This window comes from Aspergillus lentulus (genome assembly GCF_001445615.1).
Source record: "Aspergillus lentulus DNA, contig: Alt12, strain: IFM 54703, whole genome shotgun sequence".
Classification (NCBI taxonomy): domain Eukaryota; kingdom Fungi; phylum Ascomycota; class Eurotiomycetes; order Eurotiales; family Aspergillaceae; genus Aspergillus; species Aspergillus lentulus.
Window position 1 is genome coordinate 1,674,826 of NW_028322115.1, and position 14,820 is coordinate 1,689,645.

General features: G+C 48.4%; 5 protein-coding genes and 1 non-coding gene across 6 annotated transcripts; 2 read left to right on the plus strand and 4 right to left on the minus strand.

Annotated features, from left to right (window-relative positions):
* Positions 1–367: 367 nt before the first annotated feature.
* Positions 368–2,605, minus strand: ALT_6478 (Hsp70 family protein; the record flags this gene model as incomplete). The annotated part of the gene is made up of 10 exons (XM_033564717.2): positions 368–579; positions 633–768; positions 831–984; positions 1,036–1,142; positions 1,193–1,298; positions 1,355–1,610; positions 1,667–1,736; positions 1,790–1,834; positions 1,889–2,493; positions 2,551–2,605. 10 exons carry the CDS (start codon positions 2,603–2,605, stop codon positions 368–370), a joined length of 1,746 nt encoding a protein of 581 aa, XP_033420608.2.
* An 829-nt stretch (positions 2,606–3,434) lies between these two features.
* On the plus strand, positions 3,435–5,006 carry ALT_6479 (uncharacterized protein; the record flags this gene model as incomplete). The annotated part of the gene is made up of 4 exons (XM_033564716.2): positions 3,435–3,485; positions 3,577–3,693; positions 3,768–4,404; positions 4,456–5,006. The coding sequence occupies 4 exons, from the start codon at positions 3,435–3,437 to the stop codon at positions 5,004–5,006; spliced, it is 1,356 nt and encodes a 451-aa protein (XP_033420607.2).
* A 171-nt stretch (positions 5,007–5,177) lies between these two features.
* ALT_6480 (uncharacterized protein) lies at positions 5,178–5,991 on the minus strand (the record flags this gene model as incomplete). The annotated part of the gene is made up of 5 exons (XM_089600077.1): positions 5,178–5,257; positions 5,305–5,350; positions 5,413–5,519; positions 5,570–5,861; positions 5,914–5,991. 5 exons carry the CDS (start codon positions 5,989–5,991, stop codon positions 5,178–5,180), a joined length of 603 nt encoding a protein of 200 aa, XP_089455539.1.
* Positions 5,992–7,395: 1,404 nt separating this feature from the next.
* ALT_6481 (GFA family protein) lies at positions 7,396–7,752 on the minus strand (the record flags this gene model as incomplete). Its single annotated transcript, XM_033564714.2, has 1 exon — positions 7,396–7,752. The coding sequence occupies one exon, from the start codon at positions 7,750–7,752 to the stop codon at positions 7,396–7,398; it is 357 nt and encodes a 118-aa protein (XP_033420605.2).
* An 858-nt stretch (positions 7,753–8,610) lies between these two features.
* Positions 8,611–8,726, plus strand: ALT_r069. Its single transcript, XR_016293768.1, has one exon. It is a non-coding gene; the product is annotated as an 8S ribosomal RNA (ribosomal RNA).
* A 1,766-nt stretch (positions 8,727–10,492) lies between these two features.
* ALT_6482 (lipase 1) lies at positions 10,493–12,414 on the minus strand (the record flags this gene model as incomplete). Its single annotated transcript, XM_033562777.2, has 5 exons — positions 10,493–11,118; positions 11,234–11,808; positions 11,871–11,961; positions 12,015–12,204; positions 12,253–12,414. 5 exons carry the CDS (start codon positions 12,412–12,414, stop codon positions 10,493–10,495), a joined length of 1,644 nt encoding a protein of 547 aa, XP_033418668.2.
* Positions 12,415–14,820: the final 2,406 nt, after the last annotated feature.

Consider the following 14,820-nt stretch of genomic DNA (forward strand, 5'->3'; position numbering starts at 1 on the left):
GTACTTCCAGAAGGTTATGAAAAGGAGCCGGTCGTTCTGTAAATATATGAACAGTATCTAGGGGGATACAGAGGAGTATTATACCATAAGGTTTACAGCCACGATAACGATTTTCGAACGGATAACGCTTCAACTGCCTCATCTGCCGCGCAGAATCTAAGACTAATATAGTTTGCTGGGCGGGAGAAAGAGTGACAAGCCCTGAATGGGAACTGGAGTCAGACAGGAATATCATGCAACGATGCTATACAACAATCGCTAGCATCTTTGATGTGTACAGTTCGGAAATATGTTACCATTTGAGAGTGAATATCAATGAGCAACATCGCTAAACCATGGATGGACCAAGCACCGTTGACAGAGATCCCTACCATTGCTCTCGGGCAAAGTGGACGGCAGATTCTCCGACTGTTCGACCCTGACAGACAGCCTTGCACTTGAGGTCACCCTGGGCGCCAAAGGTGACCTCAATGGAATATCCCAAGAGATACTCCACTTGTGCGCCTGTCCGAGACTGTGGGAATTGAGCAAGGTCGACGCTTGCAAAGTCACACATGATCTGTGCAATGAGGTAAACGCCTAGATTGCATCAATAATACATCCAACGCATTCACTTGGGAATAATAACCCACCTGGGTGATCAACTCGTTGTGGGGGGTTCACATCATTATAGCCGTAGAGGTTACTGATCTTCATCAGTGAATCCCCTGCGCGATGAGTGACCACCAAGTCTTGCGTCGTCGTGTGATTCGGGGCATATCTCTCCCCCTTCGCAATGTAAGAAACACTTGGCCCCATGTAGCTTCTCGCGGACAGATGCTAGAACTCACCTTGGCAAGGACCCAGGTAGCAAATCCAGGGACCGTTCCGGCACCCTTGACCGAAAGAGAACGCTCGAAGCCGTAATGGCTTCGGCATTTTCTCGTGGTGGGCTGAGGCCCTCCGAGTCCGCGAATCGCTGCGCCGCGCATGACCATTGCTTGCCTGTTATGCGGTTAGCTTCCTTGTCAGCGGGAGACCATTTCTGACACATACGGGTCTGCTGGAGTGAGTATGGCCAGCTTGCCATCGACGGCAAAGGTTCCCGAGATCCTTTCCCGTAGGTATGCGGACTGGCTAAAGCCGCCGACTAACACAATTTTCTGGATCTCAATCAGCTCTGAGCCCTTCACTCCAATACCAGGGACTGTACATTGATGACGAAGCGGCCAATCTCCTGGTTGGCGCTTTCAATCTGGCGGTGTATTAGCTGCGTAATCTGGCGGAGCACCGGATCGAATATTCCACGGAGGTCGTTGCTGTCACGAGCAGTCAGCCCCTCTCCAGGTATGTCGCCAACTCTGGAATTGCATACCTGGAAAGCAAAACGAGTTGATTTTCTGCGTCAAAGAACGTGGGGTTGGGGTTGTTGAGGGCCATGGCCAGGGGAAGTCGATAGACCCTGTCCACAGCTGAACAGCAGAATGTCTCCTTAATCACCTGAAAATTGTCCATGAACTTGCTGCCTGGGGCCTTTTGTGTAAAAGGCAAGTCCTTGAACGCCGCCCCAAATCTCTCGGACATAAAAAGATAGAAATTGCGGTCGATGGCTGTGGCACCGCACATACCACCTGCTCACTTTCAGCGTCGTCATTCCACCCAATAGGCCTAAGGGAAGAGGACTTACCAACGGCCGAAGTTAATTCATCGAACAACAACTTGGGAGAGACCTCCGAGATCAGATAACTTGTCACGTCCTAGGTCATGTCAGCCGCGCCCCAGTAGTTCCAACCTTGAGCGTTTGTCTCACCACGGTGCCACCGCCACAGTCGCATATCAATACCCCATCACCTGGCTAAACGGTCAGGGTTAGCTAGGGTTCTTTTGCATTGAAGATCGGACCGCGCACTTTGATTTGCATTCCGGGTCCACATAGTGGCATTGTCTCGAAAGCGGCAAGTGCGGCGGCTTCGGCCTCGCAAAGCATGCAGATGGTATCGTCCGGCCTGTCATCACTTGGTCCAAAGCCTGCACGAATAGCAGCCTCCTTGTATTCGAACCGAGTCTGATCCGACCAGACTGCTGGCGTTGTAAACCAGAATTCCATATGCACATCACGAAGACGAAGAGGAGGACAAAACTTGACAAGGCCCTTCTCCAGCTCTCGGCAGGTATGCACATAGACCTCCCGCAGAAACTCCGTGACAACCTGGATGGCAACCTTTCCCTGAGGTAGCTTCATGATTCCCATTGCGGTTGCCTCGTCCAAAGCCGTGTCATTGAAGTGGGTTATATCCACACCTGAATCCAAGAGTAACTTGGTCCAGGCAAAGGCGGATGCCCCGTGTTCAATTCGGAATCCCCAACTGTTTTTCTGAATCACGCAATTACCTTGAGGATACGCTATCTTGGATGGGACTTTGATGCCAGTGACATGTCCATATGGAGCGGGCCAGGAGCAAACAAGGTTGATAATCGGCAGAGAAGCTTCCCCTAGAAACGCATAGCTGACGCCTATTTTGTGTGGTTAGATTCAGATCAAGCATATTTTCTGAGTTGAGAATAGTATACCTGTGAAGGTGGTGCCGTAGTCGACACCGACAACGAGTTTGCCTTTTGGATTCATTGTAAATAGGTGATAGGTGCGCAAATAGACTGTGACAAGCTGGATGGCAATCTCTCTGATGTCGACTTAGAATTCTGGTTTACAACGCCATCTAGGAGATAAAACACTTGGAGTTATTATAACGACCAGACAGAAAAAAATTGCTTCAAGGAATCCGTACCATGTCAAGCTGGCGAAGAGAGTCCAGAGCTGGCAACACCTGATGTCCGAGACAGAATGTCGGAGGTTTCGTATTGAAGCCAACACAAAGTCACAGTCAGGCTTGATCCTTCCAAGAAAACTCAATCATGTCTTTGGGCATTGAGACTTGTGAGACAGACCGAGCCGGCCTTTTTTTTTTTTTCTCTCTCCATTGATGGGCATGCAGTTCAGCAAGGTCTCAAATCACTGCCAAGAAAAGTTCCAGCAAGGTCTTGAGGCTGTGTCAGATACCCCGAGACCTCGCTGAACTGCAACTCATCCATGGACAAAGAAAGTGAATCATGATTGAAGCAAAACGAGAAAACCACGGGTGTGGTGGACTTTGCTTTGTTTGTTGGGAGAAAGAGTCGGGAAGATGGTTTCGCAGCGACAAAGAACTTCTTCAGCCGTTCCAAGCCACCCGGTCAAGAGTCTCAAGACGTCCGGAAGCGAACTTTTCAGACAAAGAATCTGCTCTTCTCTGCTCTCATTTCCCCTGTTTCTTTGACATCTGATCAGCCATCGCGTCTATTCTCATCTTTAGTTCTTTACTTTCGACAATTCCATGTACTACTCTTGCAGGTTAACAATCGTTATAAATCTTCACCTTTTGCCCTCTCCTTGATCGTCTCAGCAAGAATCCACTCCTATGGCAACAAGAAAGAGCAAGCGGATTGCATGGAAGATGACTACCCTTAAGGTAAGAAGGATCCCTATACCGGCATTCTGTTAGACTTGACCAGACAATCTTCTTCACGGTGTGGAGGCTTACGCTTGCTGCTTACTGACAGGAGCGCGGTGCAAGAGGCCCATCAGTCCAGCCAGAGGGCTCTTTGACCGCAGAGATGACGGGGACAGTACCTACAACACCGTCAGCCGCTAATGGCCCAGGTGAGGCAGCTGTTGATGTATGTCAGATTACCGTGCTTGCTATTCCCATCATCTCGTCTGGCTCTCTGCTAACAAACCTGGCTTAAACCAGAAGGCACATCCATCTCCTCCGCTGAAGAGAAAAGGCATTTCCCCATGTGATGATCACCCCAAGTCAAGTCAATCCCCCGGAGAGGATGCACATCCAGGCAGCGAATCCGAAGACGACCAACGACCACCGGTTTACGACTTGGCCCAGCAAATAAGGGATCTAAGAACTGAAAATCTGAGGCTCCAAGAGAGGTATCACGCAATATCTCTCACCATGCAGAAAGAAGGATCGCGGGTGCGTTGGATAGGCGCCTTTGATGGAGTCATCGAAAAGACTTGTGAGCGCCTTCAACACGAGATATTCTTTTGGACAGTTGACTACACCATCGGAGATGTCAATACTGTCGACGCAAGGCTGTCAGCAAGTGAGAAGCAGAGCATCATTGCTGCGCTGGAGGGATACTGTAAGCAGGAAGATTGGGAGTCTTTGATGAAACGTTTTCCAGCCAAGATTCAGAAGAGCATCCTTCAGCTCTTTGCTCACACACTCTGGACCAAGCATCTCTTTGAAGATGTCTTCATGAAGCCCTTTCTCTACTTTGACTTTTACGAGCAGGAAGAAATCACCACCACCGCGGGCAAACCAAACACCTCGCTTCCGACAAAACTACAGAACATGTATCAAATGTTTCGAACAGGTACGGTCGCTCACCTTCTGCACAGCAAACTGACTGACCGTAATGTACTAGTTGATGAAGCTCAGGCCCAAGTATGGCGAAGTGACACAGTTCGCCTTGCGAACTCAATCGTTCCGTTAAACGAACAGGCAAATTGGGACGGCAAGACTACAGTTGTGGGCCCGGGAGCACTAGTCCTGGGAGAGAGGAGCAAACAAGCAAGAAGATCCGCGGTTGAACGACTGGTTTCCAGTGTTCTTGACGGTCCCATGCGCCTCATGTTGCGTGAACTCTCCCGCCCGGAAGAAGCTGATCGACGAAGCCAGCTCATTATTGACATCTATTGCCGTATAGCTGAACTGGCAACCACATGCTGGGCCGACAGGTCACTGTGGGAGACACGCGGTCTCGACAAGGTGGCCACCTTCCATTGGCATCCGGCAACGCTGAACCTGCATCACTTCCACTATGTGGAGAAAGATGACCCTAGGCTGGATGGTAAAGCGGTCCTGATCGTAATACAACCCCCTCTATACCGCTTGGGAGGTCTGGACCTTCAATTCCATATTGATAGGATGGTAGCAAAGGGGCTGGTAATAGTGGAAGATCCCACCTCAACTTGACAAATGCAGGAACGGTCTTTTTTGTATTGCCTTTCTGTCTCTTTATGTTGTTTACACGAGTTAACATATTAGGTGTTCCAACTGGATGCTGTTCATAGCTTTTGTAATTCTAGGTTCCCTATTTTATGGTAACGGGCAGTGTGAGAAGCTTGACATCACCAGATCTGCCAACTACATCAAAGAAGCCTTCTCACTTGTCCCAACCGCAGGATCTCCTTCACCAAAGGACTCTGACGCCTTTCCTGTAACACCTAATGAACATTAGCACAACCCACTAAGCATTAAGACAGCAACATACTGCTCTGGTACAGCATAGCGGCCAGAAGCACCCCAATAATCGCAGCCTATGCCAAGTCAGAAATATCCAACGACAGCATCGCCAAACAAGCCAGGAAATCCAGCATACCAGTGAGAGATCCACCCCTTCCGCAACCTCAATCTCCCACTCCGGTCTCTTCCCCGGTACATACACCGCGACCATATCCTTCAACTTGGAGGTCAACACCAACGCATCTCCATAGTACTCATGCGTCCTCGACTTCCAATATCCAGACCCCTCACACTGAGAACAATCTCTTCACGTCCACCGTTCCCACCAGCCGCACTGCTGAAGTGCACATCAAACTTATCCTTGAGCATATGCCACTGCGGAACGACGGTGGCTACTGGGTGGGGATCGCCCCTCTCTTTACTGCCTGGTAGATGGACAAACCACGTCACGCCGAGTCGCTTCCGCGCGATTTCAAACAGCGGCAGGCCTGTTGCATCTTGGACGCGCCGCCGCTGGCTGACGGAGGCGAAGTCGCCGTCTACGGTGAAGAGAGTGCGGCGGGGAGTCATCGCTTGGGACTGAAACTGTGGAGATGGTGAAGTCACCTGCGGACCAGCTGTTGATGTGCTGTTTTACCCTGATGGTTGTTGGGCTGAAGGCGATGTATTCTGTTCGCAGGGCGATGGGTTGCTTGAGATGACTTAGGGAGGTCATGATGAGGGACGTTGGAGACAGAGGATAGTTTGCTGCAGAGATGAAAAGGGACAAGTATGAGGTTTCATTATATAAGTCTATCTACAGCTGAGTCAGATCAGCCGATGCGCGTCAGGCTGTCAGCGCCTGGTGCACCGTGAGGCTATACCATCCAGTCCCGGATGTTTAGAACAAACAAAATTCCACAGATAGGCCTGTGGACTAACCCAGTCTAGCATGCTCCACTCTGGCAGCCCGACAGGAATGCTGGGAACGGATCGGCATGGTAGCCCACTCGGCGCTGAATCTGGATTTTTTTCAGCAAGGGCTGAAGAGCCTTGGCCATGGAGACCCACTGGTCGGCAGAACCGACCCCGGGAACAAGTGACAACAATACAATCTGTTTCTCTGCAATTGTGCGATGTTAGGATCGGCCAAGCCTCCGCGATAGCCAAGAAGCAAATCAGGAACAGAGGTGCTGGGAAGGAGGAGGAGGAGGAAGACGTAAATGACATGGATGTGCCGTTCTAGAACAGACAGAGTTGTAAGAGGTTGAGCGTAGCTAGATAAGAAATGACCTTTGTTTATAGCGAGACAGCAGTATTAACCACGGCCATTCGGCGCCGTTTTCTCCCACAGCGTAGATAACTCCCCAAAAAATAGCTATTGATTAGCATAGCCACAACGCCTAGCGGAAGAAATACTAAGCTACTATCCTGGAGGTATTTCTAGGAGAGTACTCTCTTCGATGATGACCCAGTAGATACACACGTACTATGTTATGGATAGCGGATTAGGATGTAGCTATTGAACCTCCTTAATCGAATATCCAAGCGCACGAATATATAACAGAACGCTCCGCTCAGGATAGTGATCAGCATCTCTAGGTTTATCAAGTTCATTTAGTCCACAATAGCTTGGCAATCAGCTGTATGTTTTTCGGTAGTAGTGCAACGGCTGAGTTTTTAGAGTATATCTAGCACCTAGAGCTCAGGACAGTGTTTCCGTCCGCTCAGCCATACTTGAACCCGTCAGGAAGGGCTATTTTGCGAGTGTATTATGGGTGTTCTAAGTCAACTGCCCTTCTGCGCGCCACTTGCTTCTATCCTTCTCTTTCTCCCTGTGAACAACGACATCTGGGTAATGTATATTGTTTGCAAAGATGGCTCTAGATTATCACATGTTGAGCACACATCCATACTTGCCTTCATTTTTGTAGTATTTGTGAGGCATCAGTACGAAAACAAAGAGATCTCATCATTAGGTATATTAGAATTCTACACAGACTATCCATGTCTTCTAAAAATAGTCTTGATATCCTACATTATTCAAGCTCATAACAAGCAGTCACATTATTACAATTTTACCCGTTCAAGCTTTTCAAACGACCTTTCAAAGACTCAAGACAATCAAACATGGATACAATCAGTCAAAGCCCTGCAACTGCTTCGCATCATCCAGCGCCGGCCACCACGAAGCCCGATCCTTGACAAATAACTCCGCCTCGGGTTTGGCATCATCCAGAGCGTGAGGGTCGTCCAGCGTTCCAGCCAGAAGAATTACACCACCCTCAAACTCCTTCCGATCAGCTGTCTTGTACAGCAAACAGCCACAGGTCCCACAGAAGTGGAGAGTCAGATGCATGCCGCTCTCATGGGTCTGATGGTGTTCCTTTACGGTCCCCTTCACAAGGTGGAAGTGATCCTGTGGGATTAGAAGATTAACAGAACTTCCGCTGCTGAATTTCCGGCAGGTGAGACAGTGGCAGACGGCCTGTGTCATGTTAATGTTGATTGTGGTGCGGCTGCAAGGAATAGGGTAAGGCTTATCTTGGTGATAGGTTCGCCGCTATATTCGTACTGTACTGACTGACAGAGACAAGAACCAGACGGCATAATGCTGAGTGTGGAAAACGTTTCTGTTGCTTGTTGTATGTGAAACTGTGAAAGTCGCAGTAGAGATGAAATGGGAACGTAGTGGTGTCCAAAGCTGATATATAGCCATTTCTCAAATTCTGGACCTCGTCAGAAGACTATGTTTGTTTCGAATGCTACGCCATGTATTCAAGAGAGTTTGAAACTCCTGAGGTCCGAGTCCTGGATTGAGTTGTAGTCCGCAAATATGATTGATGTTCATCTACAGCGGAGCGGAATGCCGAGCCCAATTGTCGTATGTATTCTACGCCACTTAGCCGTTGATGGATCGTATGATCAACAACAATTGTGTCAAAGATCGGAATCAAATAAATCAATCCAGATCTAGCAGATAGAAAATGTCAAATGGCAGGTTCTTTTTTGCCGTTCAGATGATACCAATTAAGATCCCTAATAACTTTATTTTTTCCCCACTCTCTCTCAGATGGCGGACTTATCGGCCTCTAACACCCACCAGGAGCACAAAACTGTGGGTAGAGCTAGTCCATAATTTTGATAAATTGGAACACGCCTTGCGTTGTGGAATTCAGTCATTTTTGTCTTGCTAATTATAACCAGTGAGGGAGGTCTCCAACCACACGGGCCCATGAAGTCTATATCACTTTCCAGTTTAAGTCCAAGTCTACTGCCATAGCAACTGCAGCCGGCTCACTATTATCATGTTCCACCTTGTATATAAACCCTGAAAATCATCAACCTAGTACATACGACCATAGGGTGTGGAAAACAGGGCTTCCCGTCCGCTCAGCCGTACTTAAGCCACACGCCGGCCGGTTAGTAGTTGGGTGGGTGACCACCAGCGAATCCCGGCTGTTGTATGTTTTTGCTCACCTATTTTTGCTTCAGTATATGTATGCCATTGTTGCCTTTTCTTCACCCTCTTCAGGCGGTTCAGCTGAGCTTCAATACTGCACATCCAGTGAGCCCGCTCAGCCCCTGTCCTGCTGACGTATCCTCTTTCAATAGCACTATACTGGTGCAATGTATACATATAGCTTAGCAGCGCGGTCCCATTATGCATTGTTGCCGATCGCTAAGGCTCCCAACGGAACTAGGATTATTGTAAATATGGCCGGATCTGCTTTTGTTGATTTACCTTTGTAGAGGCCTCTCCAACAACTTAGGTGCAGGAACATCAATTCTTCGCTTTTGGAGTAGCTGAGTTACTTGTTTGAAGGCATTTGAAGCAGTATATCGTGCCATTCAGATAACCCATCCTGTTCCTTCTGCTCTAGCGTCAAAGAATGTTGTGTTATTCTGCAGGATCCCAGAGTGTGAAGTTCCGTGTTTAACTAGAAAAAGTCGCATGTGATAAATAGGTTCCTCCATCAAAGGCCGGGCAGGCTGGGGTTTTATGCTAGCTGTCTCATCTCAGTGGCCTTCTTAATATCCTCACGGGGAAATATGACAGGTTTCCACAGCCAGCCCATGACAGCAAATATCAACATTACGAATGGTCGCCTTAGAACAGACATTGGCTGCGAACCCAGACCTCCCCTTGCCCGTCATGTGAGATGACATTGTCTCTAGACGTGAAGATTAGCGGAAAAGTGAAGGAGCACAAGGCAGCCATCTGAGCCCCAGATTATACGGCCTGGGCAGTTTCAAATGCCTATATACGGTGTACTGCTACTATACAGCCTTTACTATTTGAGTGGTGCCGTCCGTGAGTTACCATTGGAGACTTGAAATCAGCATCAAATTTTGTCAGCCACCGGTACAGGCTACCTCTCCTGACACTGAACACAGCAGCCGATACATGTTTGGTTAACCTGGCATTGCCTTGGCATATGGTCAAGAAACTAGTTGGGTAATAACTTGTTTGCAAGATGAAGTCGATTTGATTAAGATGACAGTGTAGCAAACAATGTTTCAAGAATATGCATGCCATTGAATAATGCAACCGCCCTCCTCAATCATCGGATTACGCTCACTCTAATGGGAGATACCAGGGAGGTTTATATCCCAGCAGTTAGCTGGTTGCGTGGTGTAGAAAATGGATAATCTATTAACAGATTGTCTAATCAGTCTGTTGTCACACCATTTGACAAGTTCTGTAGAGCACATTCCAGTAGGGTCAATCAATATCCACATCACTAAGAGTGATACTCTTGACAAGGTGTATGATGCGTGCATATGATTGGCTTTAATTACTTCCCAGGTCTACATTATTACTGAATAAAAAGCTCGCCCTGCTGAAAATGTCACAAGGGAGAGGCTTTTTCTACCCCAAACTGCGTCGGCCTATGGCGTTAATGGCTGTTGTCTTTTCAATTAGTCTTGAGCACGATTTATGACCAAGCCGTTTGCACCAAAACCCGGGATGTGAGTTGACAGAACCACTGATGATTCGATACTTGTGCCTGAACAAACAGACCTACCTGAGACCTTCCTTCACAGGGCTGATCTACATATTTACACTTGGATATTTTGCGCGGTCCAGTTAGTTCTCAGGAAGGGTGTGCTCAACCTTATCAAGGTTGAGCAAATTCAGTGAGTTTGACGCTCAATTCAATCTACAACCAGGGAAGAGAGAAGTCCGCCAACAAATAAAACTGTAGAAGAACCAAGTCCACTTCAAGGCAGCATCAGCGTTTCGACTCGATGGCAGCCACGAGCGCCTCGGTCCAAGTGTCGCAAACGATTTTTGACATCTGATTGTCCCGTGTAATGTCAAAGCCCCAGTTGGTCATATTGAAAATGTTTCCTGGCATCTCATCCTCCAGCCCCACAACCTCAGGCCAGAACTTCAACCCATAGGCTTTGTCACAAGGTGCATTCGGATTTCCAGTCCGCGCATGGTTAGTTAGATACCGCTGGAATTGCGCAAATAGCGGTTCTATATAGGTCTGGAGCTTCGGATTATACCATGTCGCAGGCATATCACTTCCATGCTTCCCATTCAAACGGCCGTCGAGAAAACTGTATTGAAACGCCCAGGCGCGCTTTGGATAGGCTTTTAGAACAGCGCGTAGGTTGCAGGTAGAGAGAAGGTTGGTATATAATGCAGAGAGCATTTCCTTCTTAGTCGAGTTGGCGTACAGAGATTCAAAGAGGCCCGTTATTTTCATAGTTTGCTCTGTAGAATTCGGTGGTAAGTTTCTGGAGATAAAGGATCGTAGCTGGCCCTCGGGAACAGGGTCGGGGAGGAAGAGGCTCCCTTCGTCCAAGACGTGGCTAACAAGAACTGAGTCGACATTTTTCCAGGTGTTTCCTGTGGCTATTCTTAGCTTCTTCTGGAGCTTGACCCTTTCTCGTCATTTTTCTTTTTAATCCCCTTTTTTGTTTGTTTTAGGTGGCGGGAGTCATGCATGATATTGAATACTTACCAATAGCGTACTCAAACAGAGCAGGGTTTCGAATGTATGCCCCATCTGGCACGGGTGACGATTCACCAAGATACACCTCTTCATTTGCCTTCTTGAGAACAGTGCTATTTGCCAAACGCAAGCAGCGAAGCGCATCTTCTCCTTCAGTTGGGCAATCCGCAGCCGCTGCAAAGTCTCTGAATCGCCTGTAATTCACTCGAGGGTCTGCGTTGGTTCCAAAAAAGGGACTCTGCAGTATTACCCTCTTGAATAAAGGATCAAGGTTCCCGCTTTCTGCGGTCAGGTGATAAATCAGAGAACCGGCGCCAGCAGACTGGCCCCAGGCAGAGACATTGTCAGGATCGCCGCCAAGGAGATGTATGTATGACTGCACCCAGGTAAGAGCGGCGCGCTGATCATGCAGACCGGCATTGAAAACTCCGTGGGCGCGCAGAGGCTCCCCAGCAAGGAAGCCAAAACCTCCCAGGCGGTAGTTAATAGTTACAAAAATCAGGTCGTGATCTGCCTGCTTGATGAAAGATGTGCCCTCGTAGTATCCCATTCCTATTGCCTGGTCTTTGGAACCTGTAACATACCTATGGAACAGCATGAGTTTCAGAATAAATTATAATAGCGAGAGGTCGACAGTGTGACCTACGCTCCACCATGGATCCAAACAATCACTGGAACTAAGCGTTGACGTTGTCTCAACACTTTCCCGGGTACGTAAACGTCGAGAAAAAGACAGTCTAGCACGCTGAGTGTGAGCTGGCTGGTTATTACTCAGGGTGCAGAACCTTACCCTCGGCAGCATCCTTGGTGAGATTTTCGGATCCTGGCATAAAAAAGTTGTCCGGAATTGGAGCAGGAATGCAGTTATGGCCATATGAGCCGTCTTGAACGCCAGGAATGAATTCTGGGGGTGCCGGTTTAGACCAGCGTAGTTCACCCAATGGAGGAGCAGCGTAGCGGATATTGCGAAATACATAAACCTGTATTATTAGTGCCCAAGATGGTAGTTGGACGGATAGAGGACTTACATCTGCCTCATCATTGTAATGATGAGCTCGCCACCTTCCATATGGAAGACTCAGCAGAGGTAGTTGACTCCGCCCAAAGCTGGTGCCAATGTTCGCAGAAGAGGTAAGTTCTGATGCCGAGACTGACACAGAGAAGATAAGGAGTGAGCCAAAGATCAACATTTTCTACTGCTTCGGTGATGGATAGGCAACTTGAGAGTCACTGAGAGGGACATTTTGCGAACTTTATAGAGGGAGAGGAGCCTGATATTACATTGAGACTTCTGTTTATTGTTCACCTGTATGCGTCAATATCTGAAAGTCACATTTGTATCCGACTCGCATTATTCGTATTCCATTTCAAGCAATGATTGACGGACTCCAGCCTAACCGAGCTGTCTCGCATTCATCGTTGCGCTGATTCGTCAACTAAACGAGGTTGCTGTGACTCTCAGACCATTGGTCAGACAGACTCATTGGCTCCCTCAGGTAGGAGCTACTTCATGTAGGTGTCAAGATCTTATGCATCTAATTCGATATTATCTATGCTGGCTTCGAGTTATCTAGCTTGTTGCCCTTGAAGATTGCGTCAGCTGCATCCTGACTGTGCTCCCATTTTCCCGCACACATGGACTAATAACTACACGTTCGGTTACAACTTGCACTACGCTTGTATGTTCAAGCAAAGGCGAAATAATGGCGAACGGCGATCCACGTCCACAAGGTAGCGCTCATAATCTTGTTAATAGCTCTCAAATATTACCGAAGTCTTGCAGGCGTGTAGTCCTGAGCCAGGTAGATTTAACGCGACCAGGTTACGGTGTTGGATACGGGACTCTCAACTTTGTGATGATTCACCCTTCTTCATTCCTATTCTATATCATGTAATTCCAAAAGATTCCTTGGTAGTCGCTTGCGCAGCAATGAGACGAACCTCGCGAGCTCATGATTCCATTGCGGAAAATATGCTCTGTGAACAGCAATATCTGGGATCAAATCTAGGGCAAGATATTGGAATTGATCGTAGACCAATCCCTGAATGGACTCTGGTAATCCTTCATATATATCCTCTGCCCATCGATAGATCAGGAAGTGCCCTCCGCTGGACTTGCGGTTCTTAGTGAGGTTAAGCTTCGCATACACCGGTCGCATGAAGGAATCAATAGTGATATAATGCATGAATAGTGCCCGTGAGATATGATTTGCGGATGCAACGAATCTATGAAACTCTGAGCTATCCATGCATGACCATGCGACATAGATCATTGTGAGCTGTATAAATGCGTGTCGGTAAGAGATAAGTAATGACTCGTATGACAGTCGTAGTGTGTTATAGAATGTCCAATGCGTACTCGTCTCCAGAAGCGGCTGCAGCCTGTCTAGAGCTGCAATGCATGCCGCTATCGTATCCGCGTCCTTCAAGGTGTGTGGCTCCCATGGTAGGGTCGTCGCTTGCATCATCTGTTCTTGGGACTGTAGACAACTGAAGATATTGCTTTTTCGGCTTTGTCGGACATACCAGTTCGTTATGATGCTGCAGCCGCGCACCATGACGGCAAAGTCGATGACACCATCGCTCATTTGGCGAGCTTGGAAGGTCAATGCGTAGCATGTTGCTAGAGCACTGTCCATTTCAGTCATAGTGCAGTCGTCGCCTTTAGCAAGAATGGCGCCGAGGGCTTTGAGAGCTTTGCCCCGGTGCGCGATAGCAAGAGGGGCGTATTTGTACCGTTGTGAGGTGGTTAGACAGCAGTATGATGCTCCAAGGGAGAGTAACGCATGGAGGAGATGGGGACACTGTACATGAGTCAACGGGATCAGCCACAATATTTACAGTTTGCGGCTCGCGGGGTGGGGTGAGTAGCAGCGTACATCGTGGGCAAACGCTGGTATCTCCGACGACCAGGTGCCCTCATCTCCCAGTGGAAGACCCGGTCGTGCATCGGCAAGAAAATGATGCCAAAAGCGCAGATCGTCACTGGTGAAAGGGGCCGTGCCAATTCGCGGAGATGCCGAAGGGGTTGGTGATAACCTTGGTATCGGATGCTGTTTCTGACCAGCCTTCACTAGTCGCCATATCCCGTCTCCTTTGCCTGGGTAGACACAGTCTTGGTCTCTGCGTAGACAGTTCAAACATGCCGGTTTTGTTTCTTGACACTGTTACTCCTTGCTCAGTTTCAGTGGTGTGGAGAGGCTGTCCGCTAACTTGCGTACCTTGACTCTCCGCGTCTTGCAGTTAAAGCATCCCCGGCGAGATTTTGTATGGGGCCGTTTCAAACGGCCCATCCGTAGCTGTGGGCTTGGAGCCTTTGGTACATTATGTATCAGAGGAGTCGGCGTGGCACCAGTAGCAAGCAGACCTTCGCCGGTGAGATGGTTTGAGGGGTATCGAAACAACGGGGAAGGAAGAATGTCTGGGGAGACGTCTTGAGTGTATTCCATCGGCACTGTGGCGATGATTCTAATACTTTGTCACAAACTGCCACCCAGAGCGTAAGCTTCTTAGCTTCCAAAACCAGGAAATATTCGAACCTTGGCCAGTGGTCTGTGACGGGAAGCACCGGGCTTGAGTTTTTATATCTCGCTATA